At 44.6% G+C, this 20,206-nt stretch overlaps 1 protein-coding gene across 2 annotated transcripts in view; it reads left to right on the forward strand.

The window, feature by feature from the left end:
* Positions 1–20,206, forward strand: part of GCLC (glutamate-cysteine ligase catalytic subunit) — a 37,345-nt gene that overhangs the window by 9,635 nt on the left and 7,504 nt on the right. The window contains exons 2-9 of one of the 2 annotated variants that reach the window (XM_065885469.1): positions 8,324–8,436; positions 9,272–9,454; positions 11,667–11,780; positions 13,342–13,400; positions 13,517–13,650; positions 18,065–18,139; positions 18,612–18,728; positions 19,814–19,952. In XM_065885469.1, the coding sequence (XP_065741541.1) occupies positions 8,324–8,436; positions 9,272–9,454; positions 11,667–11,780; positions 13,342–13,400; positions 13,517–13,650; positions 18,065–18,139; positions 18,612–18,728; positions 19,814–19,952 (934 nt within the window). The remainder of the gene's footprint in view (positions 1–8,323; positions 8,437–9,271; positions 9,455–11,666; positions 11,781–13,341; positions 13,401–13,516; positions 13,651–18,064; positions 18,140–18,611; positions 18,729–19,813; positions 19,953–20,206) is intronic. The other variant, XM_065885470.1, reaches the window with a different exon arrangement.

Raw genomic sequence — 20,206 nt, forward strand, 5'->3', positions numbered from 1 at the left:
CTTTCGAGAGGAGTGCAAGGATGGGAACGGAAGTGAAGCCGGAGTTGGCCGGTTAGGGGACTGGAGGCTTTGGCAGCGACCTATCTCGAACATACTAGAACTTGGGAAAAGAGCAAAAATTGGTTTCCAGCCAAAATAAATGGCTCAAAGCCCATGCATGTTTTCACAGCTTGTAGGGTCCTTGAAATCTTGGTTATGATTTTCAGAAAGAAACAGAATTGAATTGGGAAAGCATATGCATTTTGGTTACTTAGTGGCCACGGGGATGGTATGTTGAAACTGATCATAAAGGACTGAGTAATTTAGAATGATGACCCTGAATCTCCTCCACTTAAGGGCTGGGTTTCTCAGACATTGTTTCAGATGTTTCAGAAGTTAAGGAAACATAAATAATCGTCAGACTTCTAGCCAAAAGAGCACATCTTTTATAGGTGTCCAGGAAACTTGGTTATCTAGGTTGGTATATTTTTGCAGCATTCATATGGCCACGGCTCTACTCTGTTGGACACTGGAGAGCTTTCTGTGTTCTTAGATGTTTGTGTCTGTTATGGTCAGGATTTAGTAATTAAACTTATTTCCACCACAAGATTACAAAAGAACCCCCAAACCAGATGTTCCTAATTACATAAATGTTCACACAAACCCACTGTCTTGTCTCCCATCCCCCAGGCCCTTTTTTTCAGTCCTTTGGATTTAGTTAACACCTTCCTTTTTTTGTACTGGATGATGATTTGGCAGAGTTAAAACAAACCCTGAAGGCAAGAGCCTCCGTGAAAGTTTACCTTTTTTAATTTAAAAAGTTTTTTTTTGCTTGAAAGGATACGCTGAGCACTGTAAGCCTCAGAGGAACGTTAAAGAGGTTATTTGGGAGTGCTTCCCTCATTTCCCGCTAAAGCGTTCACGTATTTACACAAGTCGGGCAGTTGGAAGGCATATCGTCCAACACACCATGTGGCAGCAGTCCTGCCTGTGGTCCTCCCTCCATGGCTGTGTGAGTGGTATCCAGGGCTCAGGAGCTGCCGGCCCCAAAACACAAGACAGCGAGAACTAGGAAGCAGGCAAAAGCCCTCTCGGCACAGAGTGCCTGCACTTTACTCCTGGAAGCCTGTCTCAAGCCCTCACCCGGAGATTGCTCGCTTTATACACAATTCCTGCAAGCTGGTCATTTCCTTCCACGGTTCAGGATGAACTACAAAAAATCAGTCGAGGCAGCAATCAGAGACCAAGTCGGAGAGCAGCTTGGAAAAGCAGATCTCGACACGGCAGCCGGTGCCTCCCAGGGCCTTGCTCTGTTAAAGAAATGAAATTGCCCCGAGTCTGAAGCCTTAATAAAAAAGTGGAAGTATGTTTAGTATCTTCCTATTGTAACAGAAGAGGATGTAATCAATTTTAGAAAGATTTCCACTGATGTATGCATACAGTTTAAGAGATCATGTGCTTAGAAGGGGTGAGCTTTAGGTAGCAAAGACGATGCATTTGAAAAAAATTCCCTTCCTGGCAATGCAGTGTGTGTACTGTCTTACCTTTGAGAGGGAAAGAAAAATGGATGGTTTTATACCACAAGAACTTCTGGAAGAGTTTAATGACAGACATAGTAGTTTAGAGTTGGAAGGGACACTTTGTTAGATTAGGACATGTTCCAAATGTCCATAATTGTAATATTTGTGAGGAGAGAGGGGAAATTAAGACTGCTCTGGCCTGGGTAACCACTTCCACAACTCCACAAGGCACTAGTGTGGGTGGCACCCCTGGGCATGGGACAAGAGAGGTCCTAGTGTTGGGGGTTAGCCAAGGTTGCTCTGAAGAGGTAGCACATGACTAGAGCCCATCAGGAGCCAGCTACTTGAGGGGCTGCGGTCAGAGCTTTCCAAGCAGAGAACAGCGGTGCTGTCCAGGCCCTGGAGTGGTTGGCTGGTAGAGAAGCAGAAGGAAGGCCTGTGTGGGTGCAGCCTGGGGGGCAGGGCTGGAGTGGAGGGGCGGCACACGTGGTGAGGGTGCTAAGATGTGCTGAGTTTGAGCCATTTGAAAGTGTCTGGGAGGGGGGTGACTTGACCTGTGCCCGCTGTCGCAGAGCTGGCGGTGTTCTGCATGAGTCTTTCCTTTTACTGAGACCGCGCGTGCCTGAAACAAACACAGCGCGAAACAGTATTTGGGTGAAATAGTACTTCTTTTCCATGAATGACATATTCTGGCATTTATTCTACGCATTTCAACGTTTTTTGGTAATGTTGATTACAGGCCACCATGGACCCGTAAGAACACTTAAAAGACTGTTCTGCCTCGATACGTGTGTCCCTGCCCGAGGGCTAGAAAATCATCACTAACACGTGAGGATATGTGTACTCAACTACCACTTTAGGCACTTGACACATTACTTTGTGTGCTCCTCCCCAGTGGCCCCTTGAGGTAGGCGTTATCCTCATTTTATAAAAGAAAAAAACACAGATGTTACTAAGATTCAAACTAGGCTCCAACCCGAGGCGAGACTGGAGGTGGAAGGGAAAGGAGTAGGGTGTGGGGTGGGGTAACAAGGTGGGTGGGCTGCTTTGATAAAGGTCTCGAGCAACAAGTGCAAGCTTCGGTGATTTTGGTTACCAGATGATCAGTGGTTCCCTCCTAGTGAAATGCCAGCTACACTTTCAGATCTGAAAAGTTGAGGATGTGTGGTCAATTTCTCAGTCCCCAGGGCAAATGCTAACAGGTTTAGCAATGTGGCTGCGGCCTTTCCAGCTAATCTTCTGCTGGCAGCCTAGCCCTGTGAGAGGGCAGACACGGATGAGCCTCTGTGGGGATGAGGCTGACCTCACTTGATAGCTATGCTGCCAGGCGGACCTTGTCCCGGGCCGCAGGTAGTGGGCCAGCATCAGAGCCCCAAGTCAGGAGCTCTGGTTTATCTCAAACAGAGATTGTAATCCTTTCCCGTGAATTCCAGGTATGGCAGGAAGGGGTTTGTCTTAGCACGTCTTGCATCCTGCAGACCCTGTCTTCAGCAGGTCAGAATTGCTCTCTCGGTGGGACCTGCCTCAGCGTCCAGGCACCATCAGATGCGGTTATGAAGGAGACCCTCACTGTGGTGGAATGGCATTGGACTTGGAGGTCTGGAATCGCTGTCACCTGCCCCTGGGGGCCCAAGGGCCCCTCTGAGCACAGCAGTGACTTAGGAGTTGCACATCCTGTTTCGGCACTGGATCTAGGTCTCTTTAGAAAGCATCACCCTCCCTTTGTTGGGTGGGTTGATCTATCACCAGTTCCTAAGAACTAAAGCCCTGAATTTCTTATCTCTCGATGGTGGTCCCTGAATTTGGGCCAACTTCATCTCTAAACACATTTACAGGGACCTAGCTTGCTTTGTCAGTCACCTGCTCCAGGAGTGCCTGGGGCCCTGAGCCAGCCCTGCTGAAGCCCTGAGTTCTCCTTTACCTCGTGGGAGTCCTCCAGGGGCCCTGACCTCTCACTCCCTCACCGCCCCCTCCCCACCTAAGCGCTGCAGAGCAGTTGGTCCAAGACACCCTCTCTTGTCAGCCGCGCGGTGACCAGGACCCTGTTCTCAAGAAAGAAGCAAAGAATTCACTTGTCCTCAGAACCCAGAAGCTATAGTACTAACCTGCAGGTGTTTTGAGGTAAATAAGAACTATTTATATTTACAGTATTATTTCTTTAGGAGGACGTGTCTTCTGGCTTAGGTTTCTAAGTTGCAGAGTGCCCGTGTTGGTGGCCACAGCAAACATCTCCTTTGGTAACTTCACGTGATGTGCTCTCTTTTGTGAGGTTAATTTGTGGGAGCAGACTGGTTGGGTTCTACTTTGGTTCAGAAATAAGGTAGGTGTGACTTAGCCTGGTCTTTGTAACCATCAGAAAATGAACACTGACACACGCCTGAAGTGTAGTGGCATGGTTAAAAAAAATCAGCCGGTGTCAATTCAGAGGCCCAGAAAGTAAATGTCTCACACCATTTGTAGGACATGAAAGAGCAGATCGGCATGCGGGGCTCTCCTTTGCACCAGCAGTAATGCGTCAGTAAGTGTGTCCAGATATAATTCCAAGAGGTGATTTCTCTCGGGTTTAAGTCCAGTGCTGTCCAGTACAACTTCCTGCAGTAATTGAATTGTTTGTGATATCGTTAGGGACTTGGGAACTGAAATTTTTATTTTACTTTATTTTATTTTTTATAAATTTATTTATTTTATTTTTGGCTGCATTGGGTCTTCGTTGCTGTTTTCTCTAGTTGCAGCGAGCCGGGAGCTACTCTTCATGGCGGCGCACAGGCTTCTCACTGGGTGGCTTCTCTTGTTGCGGAGTATGGGCTCTAGGTGCGCAGGTTCAGTAGATGTGGCACATGGGCTCAGTAATTGTGGCTCACGGGCTCTAGAGTGCAAGCTCAGTAGTTGTGGCACACGGGCTTAGTTGCTCCATGGCGTGTGGGATCTTCCTGGACCAGGGCTCCAACCTGTGTCCCCTGCATTGGCAGGCAGATTCTTAACCACTGCAACACCAGGGAAACCCTACTTTAATTTTAAATCTAAAAAGGTCACACGTGCCTAGTGTCTACCATAAAGGAGAGGGTGTTTTTTTTTTCCTTTCCTTTATTGAAAGGTGTCATTGTCCCCTTTATGAGATTCATCACAATTTTCCCTGCTCTCTCCTGAATCTTAAAATTTTTCACTGAGGCTTCATATTACTAATCTTGGCATGTGGAGAATTTGTTTTGGTAATGATTCAAGGAAGTTACTTTACGTAATCGTATAGGAAATTCATCATTTTACGCAGTGTTAAAATTGAGATTAATGTATTATGCATAAAAACCTCCTGCTCTGTTAGCTGAAGTCCTGGTCTAGGACACTGGAGGAAGACCAGGCCAGGGCAAGGCCACGTTTATTTTGTGTAAACTTCCCTGGCGTGCACCCTGTGTTATTCTGTGGTATGAAATGGCATTTCATAGTGGGGGAAAAGTCAGAATATAGCAGATATTATAAGAATTTGATGTAACTTTATTTTTGGCCTGTGTGTTTCTTTTTTTTTTTTTTTAAGTATAGTTGATTTACAACGTTGTGTTTCAGGTGTACAACAAAGTGATTCAGTCATACATATATATACACATACATATATATGTATACACATATATATATTCTTTTTTCAGATTCTTTTCCCTTATGGGTTATCACAAAATATTGAGTATAGTTCCCTGATGTAACTTTAGAGTAAACTACTAAAACGTTTCCTTTTGGGGAAAATAGAGCAGTTTAAAATAACATTTCAACAGTTATAGTCTAAAATGTCACCATATACAAAGGGTTCCTGGACCTGTGGTGGTCACCTCAAGTTCACCCACTGTTTCAGGCACAGCTGCTCTTCTGGTCTTGCCACGCAGGTCTTCCCTAAATCACTACAAGTGATCTTGAAACCAAGTAGCATCACCATTGGTTCATCACCTTTGGGTGCTCCAGGCTTGAGTATCTTGCTAGATAAGGAAATGGGCACCATCCAACTGGGTGGTTGAAAGTGCTCAAAAATATTGGTCATTAGTATTTTGCTGTGTGGGGAAACCATCTTCTGGGCAGAAGGCACAGTCACTGGCTTTAAAACAGTTTACAGTCTAGAGGCGGGACTCTTGTGACATGGTCTCCAGGGGTGGGCCCAGTTTATCTGCATCTCTGGGCAGCCAGCCAGGTGATTACGCTGCAGTCAGGGTGGTGGTCAGGGGAAGCACAGGGGTCAGGAGTGGGGGCTGTATTTATGACGACCCTCTCCTTTGCCTGGCCACCCCCTTCCCCCCAAGGAAACCTTCTGATACCCCAGGCGGGACCAGACCCTCCTGTTACACGTGCCCCAGACCATTTAGCTCCCTTGAGTTACTGGCTGTCATTTCAGCCACCTGTGAGCTTGACAGCAGGAGCCACATCCACCTGGCTCTGTGCAGTGCTCCCAGCACCTGCCGACCACAGGACTCTGGGTGAAAGGACAAAGGGTGTGGAGGCAGCAGGACGCTGTGTTTCAGCACTGATGGGTCATCAGCTTGTTAGAGCCCTATCACAAGATGGCTACGGGCTTGTTCAGGAGTCGGTGTAGGGAGAAAACCGGGTCTCTTAGATGCAATGGGTGGTCCCAGCCAAAGTCAAGACTGCTTACTGCTTGGGCCGGTGGAATGGAGGAGCTGGCCCTGAATCCTGAATTGTGAATTTCTTTAGGGTGGCTGCGGACCCCGCCCTGTAGCCCAGTCCTCCTGGGCTGAGTTACCCCGCACCTTCCCCCTCCTCGGCCTGACCACCTGGTTGCAACCCCTTCTCCAGGGTGTAAGGAGGCCGGAGTCTTCATCCCAGTGCCTGGGAAGCAATGTAGGACCTCACTGTTCCACAGGGACGCAGTGATGGGTTCCCTGTCTCCAGAGGTCAGACGCATGATAGGTTAAATACTTCAGAGAGGTGGCCCAGAGACCTTTGTATAACATTGTTTCAAAGGAATTTGAAAATTCCTTTTTTCTAATATACACAGAAATTGACAGAGGAGCTTTCTCAAAGTACCATCTCCCTAAATAGGGAACTGCCTGTAGCTGCTTCTGAGTCTTATGGAACTAGATTGTTTCCAAATTAAGTGCTGTTTTCACCTCAGCGCCAGCAAGACAACTCTCTCGGTCTATTCAGGCTGCTGTAACAAATACCACAGACTGGGTGGCTTAAACAACACACATTTACTTCTCACAGTTCTGGAGGTTGGAAAGTCCATGGTCAGAGGTGCTGATAGATTTGGTTTCCAAGTGAGGTCCCTCTTCCTGGCTTACAAAAGGCTGCCTTCTCGCTGTGTTCTCACAGTGGAGAGAAATCATCTTTCTCGTCTCTTCTTATAAGGGCACAAATCGCGTCACAAGGGCCCCACTCTCCTGATCTAATTACCTGCCCCCCCCCACCAAAGACCTCACTTCTAAATACCATCACATTGGAGGTTAAGGGCTTCAACATAAGCATGGTGTGGGGGGCACTAACATTCAGTCCATAACAACAACTAATAAAAGTTCATCAAAAGTTTATTTCTGTTGTCATTTAAACCTGCCAGGCTATTTCCCTATGGTTACTAACATTTTTTTCCCCTTTTATATTTCTTAGCTGAAGGGCAAATCTGTCTCTTGAATGGTACTATTTCTGTGATAGGGAGGACTGACTCAGATGCCTTCCACCAGGACGGTGGGTCTGCAGACCAGAGCCCCCCTCAAAGGGGGGGGGGCTGCCCAACCCTAGCCCCTCTGGACCCAGGCCTCCTGCTGGGCTTCTGCGCTTTGGTTTGTTTTTAAGGCTGGGATCTGGATTTACATGTGAAATGTGAAGTAGATAAGGTAGATAGTGGATGTATTGTTGCTTGTCTCTTTTATAATAAGCCAAACAAATTACTTTCTGGGGATTGGTCTGCCACGTGCCACAAGTTTGCCATCCGTGTCTTGGGGTCTTGTGCAAAGGGTGCTCTCGAGTGTCTGCCTGAATGGTCCAGCTCCAGTCTTTTCACTTACCTGTGGATGATGTGTGTCTTATTTTAACCGTGAATAGTGAGCCACAATCTTCACTATTAATACCAACTATCATGACTTAACAGCGTGTGATTTCAGGGAAAACAAATGCAGGTTCTATTTGTACTCTGCCCAGAAAAGTCTTACTTTGGTATTTCACTCTTGATTTTTTATCAGAATTCCACCAGGTATTGTTATGAATGCACTAGTGCACCTTGCATTGTAAATTCTGTATGAGTTCAGAGTGGGGAAGTGGTCTTAAATTATTCCTGAAAAACCAAAACAAAATTGCCGAAACTCCTAAACTAATACCTCTACATTGGTGTATTTGATTTTGATTTAACTGTCCATTAGTGAGGCTCATAGTGGGGTGATTAAATAACCTACCAGCGAGGAAGGATAATCTACCTGGATTAGAACACTCAGGTAACCCCTTTCATAAACTTACAGTAAGCCCACCGAGGAAATACGTTGTAAAATGCGACTACTGCATGCAACTGCGATTTACAGAATCCTGGCTTTGGAGTACTTCTTTCTCGAAGTACAGTTTGTCAGAATGGGCATCCTGACCTTTCTATAAGGTGTTAAGTAGAACGAGGGAAGACGGAATCACGTAAGAGCCCTTGTCCTCCCACAAGGCCACTGTTGGCCATTCTCTCCAGGTTTTTGCATTATGCAAACCTCACTCACTAAGCACCGTTGTGTAAGCAGATGTGACTCCTCAGGACACTGTCATCCTTTCCAACCTTCACGTTTCCCTACTTTTCCTAAAGGTCGCATCGAGCACGAGTCTGGAGGAATGTTCATCTTTCTCTCCTTTATTTTCAATAGGTGGAATACATGTTGGTATCTTTTGATCATGAAAATAGAAAAGCCCAACTGGTACTGTCTGGAGAGGAACTTCTTGAAACTCTGCAAGAAAAGGGGGAAAGGACAAACCCAAAGTAAGCTGATGTACTGAAGGCTTCTTTGAGAGTTTCTGAAACTGTTAGAACCACTGGAATATCATCTCTCCTCCCACGTACAGGAGACAGGAGAGCACAGCAGTTTAGGGCTCTGGCTCTGGTTCCCAGTTGCCTGGGTTCAAATCCTGCTTCCTCTGCTTAATAGCTGGGTACCCTTAAATGGGGTACTTAACTTCTCTGTGCCTCAGTTTCCTCAACTGTAAATCAGGGATAATAATAATACCTACCTCTTAGGGTGTAGACATTCTAAATACGTTAGTAAGCACTTAGAAGAGTAAACTCAATATAAAGTTTGTTTACTATTTAAATATTTTTTTTAAAAATTGGCAGTTACCAAGATCACAAACCATGGTGTCAGAGAAAACTTGCAGATGGGTTTCGCTTGGCTGGCAGGATGTTTTTTAAATATTTCTTTATTTCAGTAGACAGAGGTGAAGGGGTCATGTACCTCCAGTTCATTTTTCTACCCACTACATTTTGGGAGGCTGGGTTTGCATTTGGAACCCAGTCTTAAACTGAAGGAGGCCTTAAATCCCCACGTCCTTCCCCGCAGAGTGGACAGGCTTGCTTGCCTTGGACAGTGCACGCCCTGTGTGTGTCTCAGTTACTTATAAATATTTTAGACCCAGCACTTGTAACCCTTATGTAGTTGAAAAGCTGTGGAAGATTAACAGCCACTGGGAATTGTAAAGAGTCCCTGGCTTCTTGTATACCCAGTCGTTTCTAAATCTTTGGAAGCAACTTTTTCAAAACTAAAAATGGAGCAGACTGCAGCAGAAGAATAAGATGGACTGAAACCTTTTCTCCTCTGTAGCCACCCTACCCTTTGGAGACCAGAGTATGGGAGCTACATGATCGAGGGGACACCTGGCCAGCCGTATGGAGGGACCATGTCTGAGTTCAACACGGTCGAGGACAACATGAGGAAGCGCCGCAAGGAAGCGACATCTCTGCTGGGGGAAAACCAGGCCCTCTGCACAATCACTTCGTTTCCCAGGTTAGTCCCTGTGTCAACGTGCATGGCTGGCATTTCAGAGCATCCGGGTATCAAGAGAGCAGATCACAACCCACCACTTGACCCCACAGCTCTCATGCTTTGCAGACAGTTCATCCTCATCACACTGTGTCTGGTAGAATCTGTAACATTAGAGCTGCAGGCAGTCATATGCCAGCCTCTGCCAGTGGTGGTGGTGGCCGGGGGGACTGTGGAAGGACCCGAGGGCCACAGACTCCGCAGGCCGAGGGGAAGGAGCAGTGCACAAGGAAGGATGTGCGTTACCCCCAGATCAGATCGGGGGCCCCCCGACGGGGGTGCTGGCATCAGCGCTCCCAGGGTCTGTTGATACATATTAACAAAGAACAAGGGAGTCACTGGGTCACGTTTGGATTGTGCTGAAAAGATTTAGGATTTGTCATCAAATCTAGTTATGGCTAAAGTTTCATAAGAGTAAATATAAGGTAAATAAGAACAGTGAAACTCTGTCCTTAGCTTAGTATGAGGTACGTAAATAACACACAGTTATACATAGGACCTGTATGCAAGAATGCAGTTGTACCAAATCGTAAATCTGGTTATCTCTGCTAGATATCTGTCAGATTGTGGCAAAGTATGCTTACCTCCCCAAAGTTCAAAAGCACTTTGGGGATTGGTATCCGTGGCCTGGAACACTCTGAACTATTTTTATGCTTTCTTTTTTTTTCCTGATAAATGTCCACGATGAACATAGGCATTCACAGTCACACCACTGGTCTTAGGACACTTAAAGGGAATTTTGTTTTTTAAAATCTCCATGGTCACATATAAATAGTTGAAACCTTATTTAAGCAACTCATCAGACATTTAGAGAAGTAGCTTTTTCCTTCTCTTAAGTTATTATGAAGGGAGGAGAGTTGAGCTAGGAATAAGTTTTATTCTAAAAATCTAATTTTTTTAAAAAAGCCTAACCATATCTTTTATGATGAGAGGGTATGTTGGGATTTGTAAACAAAACAAAGATAATAATTATTTGCTTGTAGAAGCCTCACCTTACATCCACAGTTAAATGATAAGGGAAGTTTTATTTCCGGATCAAGGGGGAGAGCAAGACTCAGTTTCTTCAGTGTAAACAGGGTGATTCTCTTTCCGTAAACAGGTGCAACTGTAGTGTGGCCTAGCAACCCAAACAGTGGTCATGTGACTGTTTACATTTAAATCAATCCGACTTGTATACAATGAGAAGTTCAGTTCCTCAGTCTCATTCGCCTCCTTCCACCTGCTCAGTACCCACCTGGGCAGTGCAGGTCGTGAGCATTTCCATCCCTGCAGAGGTTCCGTGGGACGGTGCTGGCCTGGAGGAAAAGTGGGGCTGGGGGTGCGGGTCTGAGTCCTGGCTGCCCGCTTCCTGCCAAGTACACATGTGCTTCTCCAGCCTGATTCCGGTCAGCAGAGAGACCCCCAGATCTCAGTTTGTCACTCTCTGCAAGGGCTTTTCCTAAGGCTGCAGGCTGTCAGTGAATAATGTACGGAGCTGCAGGAACTCTGAGGAGCCCCATCATAGCTGGGGCTGTTTTCCAGATAAGATCGGCAAGTTCAATTGTTGTTCACAAGGCGAACATGGGCGGCCAGTTTTATAAAAGGTGAGGTTGAAAATAAGGCACCGGCTAGTCTTGGCTCCCAAGCCAGAAGTTTCCCACTGTCGATCTACACCCTGCTTTGTTTCTCTGTTGGAATTAAAGCTCTTCCTCAGGTCAAGTGAGATAATAGCGTTGGGTTTCAGCCTCCAGAGGGAGATCCTGGGGGTGGACAGGGGCACCGGCAGAGAACCTGCCTGATCTGGACGGAATCATGAGGTGCCTGGCAGAGGCAAGAAGCAGGAGGCCTGTCCCAAGTCGAACCAAGCTGATGGGGGAGGTGGTGGTGTGCAGGGGTCAGAGCTGGTAAAGGAAGACACCTCAGAAACCGCGTGGGGGAAACAGCCAAGGCAGCCAGGACGTAAGTAAGCGCTCTGCAGACCCTGAGTGGACGGAGGCTTCTGGTAAAATCGGCAAAAGGGCTGCAGTCACAAGAGAAGAGCTTAGTGAGCAAGACAGACTGCAAAGGCGTGGCTGCAAGGGGCACAGTGTTTGCAGAACACCTGTGTGCCAGACCCCTGAAAAAGGCAGCGTTACACATGCATGTTTTTAATCCCTGAAGACAGATTCTATCTCTTTAGTTCTTCAATTTGTTGTAGATTAGGCTGCCCTGGGTTCACACTGCCCGAGTTCAAGCCCAACCCAGTGGAAGGAGGAGCTTCCAAGTCCCTCTTCTTTCCTGATGAAGCGATAAACAAGCACCCGCGCTTCAGGTGAGTGTGTGGATGACTCAGATCCCTGGATCCCTGCCCTGGGGGTGCAGTGTCCCTCCCGGAGTCCTGAATTCCAGCTCCTGTGGTAATTAACCAGAGGAGCCCACAGACCCACAGCTACGCCTCTTCTCGGTCCCCCAAGGCGGCTCGGTAGGTGCTGCTTGTTTCCAGGCTGGATCTGCCTGTTTTCCAAGTGATCCTAAAGTTGTTCACTTAGCCACAGATGCATTTCAATCCTGGTTCTGTTAACACCTGTTTGGAGAAGCTTCCTTGTCATCATTTTTACCTTTTCCTCCTCTGAAAATTACCGCCAGTATCTGTGGTCTTCTCATCCCACTCCATATACCTTCACAATAAGGTAAAATGTGTACAATACCTGTGTATATAGTAGGCATGCTCTACCTTCTGTTCCACTAACTCCGAAGTCTGTTGGTCTGTAGTTTTAATTCTAGGGTTTCAAGTTGCTTCAGGGCCCACACCAGTCTGATCTCAGCTTTGGACCTTTGAGTCTCACCTGTCATCCTGAACCGGGGCTCCTGACCTAGAGTTAGGGACCTGTGACTTCTCAGTGTTCATTCCTGTAAGAGGTCTGCACACCTGCTACGTGCAGAGTCCGTGGGGAAGATAAAGACATATAAACATAGTTTCCAACATCAAGTGTTTATAGTGTGCCAAGGGGAAGGTGGAGATATTCAGCTGCAAGAAAAGGTAGATTATGACAGGTGTCCAAAGATGGTAACACCAGAGAGAGGAAGGTGCTTCTGACTGAGGGGGTCAAAAGCAGGCCTCCTGAGAGAGGTGGCATTTACACCGTCGACAGCAGCACTGCCCAGTAAAACCATAATGCAAGCCACACGTGTAATTTTAGTAGTAATTTTGTAGCCACCTTAAAAAAGTGAAAAAGGTGAACTTATAGTGTATTTTATTTAACTCTATATATCCAACTTGTGACCAGTATTTTTTAATTATTAATAAGTTTTACTTTATTTCTGTACCAAGTCTTCAAAATGTGCTGTGTGTTCACCCTCAGAGCACATTTTAATTAGGGCTGGCCACGCGTCCAGTGCTCACAGCCACAGCTTGCCTAGGGGCTTCTGGATCAGACATCGCAGGCTGGAGGATAGTATTAATGCTGCAGGATGGGTGGAGGGAGTGCTGAGGTTCTGGGGTCCAGAGATGCCCGGGAAACATGAGTACCACAGTTTGGCTCAAGTCTTTGGACTTAGCATGGAAAATGTTAGAGGCATAGAGTGAGGCCAGACCACGGCAGACCTTGGACACTTGAGCTTGGTTTGGCGAGTCGCACGGAGCCAGGGATCAGGGCTTGGGCAGGAGAGAGAATGACATTCTCAAACGAGAGCCAAAGGACGTGGTATTAATGCAAAGCCTTCTTTCAGGAAATCCCCTCAGTCTCTCGGTCCACATGAATTTTCGGTAGGGATGTCTTAGAGGATTAGTTTGAGGGAGGATTTCATTCCATGTACTTGCATATTGTCAAATTCTTCTTTTGCATGATGATTCTTAGGTGACCAACTTAGGACATTTGTTGTCTGTTTTTTAGTACCCTCACCAGGAACATCCGGCACAGAAGAGGAGAAAAGGTTGTCATCAACGTCCCAAGTGAGTCTACAGAGGTGGCGGGTGGGAGGGGACCCCCCCCATTGTTGTTAATCCTTGACTCTCACCCATTTCCTGCTCTTTTCTTTCTTTTTTTTTTTTTTCAATTAATACTGCAGTATTTAAGGACAAGAATACACCATCTCCATTTATAGAAACATTTCCTGAGGATGATGAGGCAGCAAAGGCTTCTAAGCCCGACCACATTTACATGGATGCTATGGGCTTTGGGATGGGCAATTGCTGTCTGCAGGTATCATTTCAAATATCCAGAGAGGCAAGCTGTCCTCATCCGTTTCTGTTTATTAACTTCTTTTCTTTATATGTGCATGTTTCCTTTTTAAAAATCACATTTTAATCAGGTTGAAATAGCAGCTAGTACTTCTTTCTGAAAACCAATGAAGTTATCTTAGTAAATTCACTGGAAGTTATCTCTGGACAGAATTTACGGAATCTGCAGTTCACTACAAAGACACAGTTGTTAATGAACTTAAAAGGTGAACTATTCCGCAGTCACTGTCTCTGTTCTCTCTGTGCCTAATTTTTGCTGCCATCTAGTGACTAGCTTTGAGATTGTAAACATTGGTCAAATCTTATCATTTCTGAAAATGAATTCTGGATGCACTCCAGTGAGCTTGTGATCCAAGGGAAGGATTATTTGGACTTTAAATTTTTATTTTCCTGCAAGGCCATCTAGTGGTATAAAAAGAATAAATATTTAGCAGCCCATGTTTGCCTTGCCCCTGGCTACGTTTCACAGGAGGTATTGTAGAATAAACTTTCTCTCAATGACTTGGTTAAAACTTCCCCTGGATCTAATCAGATTACTGGCACCTGTGGCAGGGATGGTGTCCCACCTCACAGGGGACCTGGAGCAGGGAGCAGGAACCCATCGGGCTGCCCACAAGCCTGTGTCTGGGCTTTAGCTGTGATTTCTCAGGTATTTGGGTAACTCCCCTTCTTCTGGTCTCGGTTTTCTCAACAGCTGAAAGAAGGGTTTATATTAAGGCTGCTTCTAGGTCTGTCTCTGAGCTAATATTCTTTAACTGTTTTTATTAACAACAGTATTGGTTTTAACCTTTAATTTGTTTAAAATCATGTTAGAACAGAAGTAAAAGTGGCACAAAATTTAAAGTTTCAAACTGAAAATTTCAAAAGAAAAAAAGAGGGCCTCTTGTTATTGTCCAAGGAGATTTTATCCAGTTCTGATTATTTGCTGATTGGAGCGGTGTGAAGCCTGACCCCACATGAGCACCCCCCAGCCCACCCCCAGCCCTCAGTCTGCCTGCCCTCCACACGGCTGGGGGCCCAGCATCCCATCATTTCAGCAGCTGCACACAGACACACACCTTCCTGCACATGTATCTTGGATGTGTTTATTTTACAACTATGTATAATCAGAATTGAATGCCAGAGTCAGATTTTTACATGCTAAGTGTGTTCAAATAACCATGGCCAAGGATACCATTTCCCCTGCTTTCCCTGACTTATATAGGTGGTATAAAGCGTGTCTTCCAAACAAACCTAGGCTATGAGTTTCCTTCCAGATGGACACACTTCATAAAAAAGAGACCTGTTGACTTTTAACTGCCTTATCTGCTTCCCTATCTTAATTCCAAATATTTCTAAAGAGAACCATTAAGCTCTAGAACTTAGAGTGCACAGCTTTAAAATCTGTCAGTGCTCTTGGAGAACCGATCGCCTCTTTTTCTTGGTTTAATATTAAACCAGGGTGTTTTGCCATGGACGGCACAGTTGCCCCATTCCAAAGGGATAGTCTTTCCCTTGAAACACTGTGTTTACACAAATAAATATGTCCTAATGGTAGGTAGTTTACATTTTTATTGCTTGTAGATACAGTTTTCCATCCAATTTAAGCTTTGTCATGGGTTTAAGGTTGTTTTCTTTTTCTCAGTGGTGTGTCCAGCCAACCCCACTTTCAATACTCCACTTAAAAGTCTTTAGCACAGATAATGTAAGTATATGGTAAATGAGACAAATTCCATCAATCACCACAGAAATCTCTGCTTTATCTCTTAAGTGGAACACTAGAAACTACTTATTACAATAAGGCAAAAAAAAAATGGTTTCAAAGTTTTTGTTTGTTTTTTAAGGTTAGTGAGCATCTTACTGTACAGAACAAAAAGTACTTCAACTATATTCAAATTCTTGACTCTTGGTGAGGGACTTTGCAGGAATCATTTAATAAGTTCATGCATATTGTGATAGGCTTCCCCCCCGCCCCCCAAGAAAATCCTATGGCTTCAACACTGGGTTCTGGACAAATTTTAGATATTTAGGTTTCTAACATCAATTTTTCATACTTTCTCTTTTATTTTTCCTCATCAGTTTCCTAGTGACATTGCTTCTCTTCTTTATATGATACTTTAAAAGGATATCAGAATCCAAAACCATTCATATATTCATATCTTTTTAAGGTGGTAAGAACTCTTTCTTTTCTTCCCCCACTAAAGCCTTTACCACAGTGATGTCTCAATGGCTCAATCAGCCCTGGGGTAAAGAAGCTAGTTACTAAATATACTTAGAATAACTAAGTCGTATCACTGTTCTAACTCAGCTGTTGAATTCCAATTGCCAGTTTTCTTGAGCATATTTTTCTAGGGTTGACTTTTTCAGAATTTGCCTGTGAATTGTCTAGTATATACTAGGCCATCTTAAGAGAAGCCAATCAAAAACCTGAAAAGAAAAAATGCTTATCATAGGATCTTCTTAAAAACAAAAATAACAGACTCTAAAATAGCTAAGAGTAACTCAAAAAAGGACCTAAATAAACTAAGAGATGTATGTTCAAAAGCATTCAGCAGTCAAAACACTTGGGGGAACATTTAGGTATTCCTGATCTCAATCCATATAAGTTTGGGCTATAGGGTCAGCTTTTCAAGTATCCCACCATTTTATAAAAATAAAACTTATCTTTGCTCCTGTGTGTTCTCCTTTTTAGCACCCTCTTTCCTTCAAGATACTCTATTCACTTAATAAATATTAAGGACTAAGTGGGTGTCAGACCCTGTCCTACACACTGGGGATAGAGAACCGCAAGGCAGACCCCTGCCCTCCTAGGGCTTACGCTTTAGGGGTGGGGTCACAGCAGATAAGCCTGTAAATACTCTGCTCGCCACCTCCCCCACTTCTCATTTAACTCTTACCCGCAGACAAGCTGATTTCTGTGTTCCCACCTCCTGGCAGAAACTGCCCGGGTTTGGGTCATTAGTGACCTGTCAGTTCTTCTCAATTTCTGTTTTCACCTTTGACATTCTTGCTCCTTTACACCTGTGACACAGCTCTTCTCCGTGTGTTAAATTAATTTGTAATGGCTGGGTACCTATCATTATGTTTTAATTAAAATATGGCACTGACTTAATTCACATAGAAATGGTAGGAAAGTCAGGACACAGTAAATGGTCTGAATCATCGTTTTCTGCAGTCAGTCACCACACTGACGTGAAATGCCATGAATTCAGCGGTTAGACCCTTGAGTCTCCAACAGAAGTCCTCTGCCATTTAAACAAAAGCCAAAACAAAACCAAAAAAAGCAAAGTTGAGACCTGGCTAAAACTACTGGAACTAACAGGTTGCGATTAGAATAGTAAACGTTCACTCAGCTGCTAGTTCAACTATTAAGCACTTAAATTATTTACTGCACCAACACAAAATCCAAATGTGCCAACACAACCACAGTTTGCGTTCCCTGCCCCTTCCGCTGCCCCAGCCCTGCAGAGGGCAGCACTGTTTGTTTGTTTTTTTGTTTTTTTGTTTTTTTTTTTTTGGTTTCTTTTGGGTAATTGTTTTGAGGGTATTTGCACTAATCAATTACGTGATCTCCTTCTCTGTCTAACTCTTAAGTCCTACTTACCCGTCTTGTGCAAGCTTCCTGGGCAATCTGCCCTTCTTAGTACATCATCTGGGCCTACTCCCCAAATACTTCTCCAGCTCGGATTTTTCTTCCTGGCCCCAGCCCTGGAGACCAAGCCGCTTACAGGGCTGTTTCGCTCTTCCTTGGCCTCATAAGCCCATTGTGTCCTGGCGCCACTGCTTCCCATCTGTCCGAGGAGCACCCAGGCCAAAACCCAGGTCACTCCTCACTCCTCTGTGCCCACTGGTCACCAGGCCTGCTTTGGCCCTGCTGTGCCTCTGACCACCAGACTTCCTCAGTTTTTTCCTGGACAGTTGCAGTGTTTTAACTGCCCTCTCTTCCTTCCTCCAGTCCTGCCCCCTTCCGAGCTATCCCCCACTGTGCCACCAGTGAACTCTGAAACCCATCCTTCGCATCTCCAGATCCCCCTTTTGTACCAAAATGTATACAAGCCCACAGATGTGGATGGGCAGCTGTAGAAGGAAATAAGTCAGTGGAAGAGGAAACGCCTGGCTGAACTTCATTGTTAATCTAGGTCTTATTTCTCTTTCCTGAGTTCTTAATCTTACTTAACTTTGGAACATGGTTATTTATAGTGGATGTGAACATGATTAAAGCCATTTTCTAGCAAAATTCATCCGAGACAGGTCTTAAAACTCCTGTGTTCAATGTTGTCATCAACTGAATGACCATCACATGCCATGACCAACCACCTTCCTTCTCAGACTTGGCTCCTTGTGGAGGATGGTACTGATTTTGTGTTGTTGTTTAATAACTTGGGATTCTTAAACAGGTAACGTTCCAAGCCTGCAGCATATCTGAGGCCAGATACCTTTATGATCAGTTGGCCACTATCTGCCCAATTGTCGTAAGTAGAAATCACACCTAATTTTAACTACTTCTTTGTATAAAATAAAGACTGCACGTGCAAAATTTGCTGACCATGTACTATTTAAGTCCAGTTAAGACTTCATTTAGAACTGAACTAACATGAATAATATGCAGACTTAGAGCTAATGGATAAGAGTCTAAGCTGTAGAGTTTACTGTTGCCAGTAAGGCATTTTTGTGTTGACGTGTCGAGCTTGAGCGTGGCCGTTTTCCCCCTCCCATCCCGCCTGTCCTCACGGTATAGAGAAGATGATTTGAAAGAATCAGAGGCAAGGACTGGAGTCACTTCTGGTGTATTTCACCATGAGAAGGCAGGTGCAGTAGATGTAGTAGAAGTCTGTAGGGTTTGCATAAACTGATTCTTCCAGACCAGAGGTAACTGCATGAAGCTTTTTTCAGCATGTAAATGACACTTTGAACTTGCAGGTGCTGACTTCTGTTTGTTTTTAGATGGCTTTGAGCGCTGCGTCTCCTTTTTACCGAGGCTATGTGTCAGACATTGATTGTCGCTGGGGCGTGATTTCTGCATCTGTAGATGATAGAACTCGGGAGGAGAGAGGACTGGAGGTGGGAGTGATTTTCCTTAATAGTCTTTTAAGTCCAGCAGGTAAAATGGGGATATTGTCACTGCTTACAGTTTTGAAGTCACCCTGAAATTTTTATCCTGAGTGGGTTAGTCACACATGGGAAGAAGCTGACAGGTTATCAACCTGTCTTTGGCTCCACAATGTGTGTTTGGGGTGAGAATGTAGGAAATGTGATTTGGTTGGCAGGGGTGGGGGGCGTTCAAGTTAATTTTCATCATTTGTTGGAACCAGTACTTGTTTTACCTTCTAAAATTAGTAGTACAATTTTTCTATATTTTGGGAGTCAGTGCTGATGGCTGTTTTTACCAGAAAGCTTTTTGGTGCTACATGAGTGCTTTGTCTATGGTGCTCTCTGTTGTGGAAAGTGTAATCTGTTGTCAGGTTCTTTGGCCTGTTACAGAGGGTTAGGTTTGCCTAATGAGGTAGGTTTGTGCCTCTTGTTTGCATGTTGAACTGCATCTCTCCAACCAAGACTGTGTGCATCAGAACCACCTATAGAGATCTTTAAAAATAAGTACCCAGGCCCACCCTAGCCCAGTGAGTAAGTATGTCCAGAACTGGGACCTAGACATACATGTTACTAAAGGAGCCCTCACAGGTGATTCTGATGTTCTCGACTGGGCTGCCCTATTGATGCTCTGCTCTTTATGTAATTGTTCATAAATTGTTGAACATGCCTTCTAAGTAGAAATAAACTTTAAAGCAGAAATCATTTTAATAGCTTTGTTTTACATTATAGTTTTATAGTTTTGCTTTCAACATTGGCATTTTCCTATCTTAATGAGAATGAAGGTGATCCACTTTTAAAAAAAGAAAAAGAAATATATATATATTTAAGTCATGTCAGAAAACAGACTACTTAAATTGTCTCCAGATTTTTTTTTAATACAATTTTTCTAATACTTTTCAGGATTAACTAGCTTTTTTTCGGGATCTCGTGTTCAGCTTGGACAGTTTTATGTAATTACATATATAGTATATAGGCTTTTAATATAATTATTTGGGGCGTTAGTTTGTTTCCACATCATTTTATATGGCATTCATTTGTATTTTTTTCAATTTTAGCCACTGAAGAACAACCACTATAGGATCAGTAAGTCCCGATATGATTCAATAGACAGTTACTTATCTGAGTGCGGTGAGAAATATAATGACATCGACCTGACGAAACACAAAGAAATCTATGAACAGCTGTTGCAGGAAGGTGAACCTCTGTTCCTTTTGTCTAGATTCGATTGTTAGCCTTTAGTTCTTCAAAGCCCTTTTAAATTCCTTTGCTGACTCCTGGCCTGGCTTCTATTTTTAGTGTGAAGTCTCTTAACTTTTCTCATGAGGCTGCTTGTTCTTAAAGTTTCAAGTTCCAGATACTTGTGAGATCTTGACTTTTAGCAAAAGGAGCTGACTTTGGAGGCCTGTCCCTCGGTCCACAGCTCTGCCCCCACGGGCGTTGTGTAAGGA

The sequence above is a fragment of the Phocoena phocoena genome, chromosome 10 (assembly GCF_963924675.1).
Source record: "Phocoena phocoena chromosome 10, mPhoPho1.1, whole genome shotgun sequence".
Lineage (NCBI taxonomy): Eukaryota > Metazoa > Chordata > Mammalia > Artiodactyla > Phocoenidae > Phocoena > Phocoena phocoena.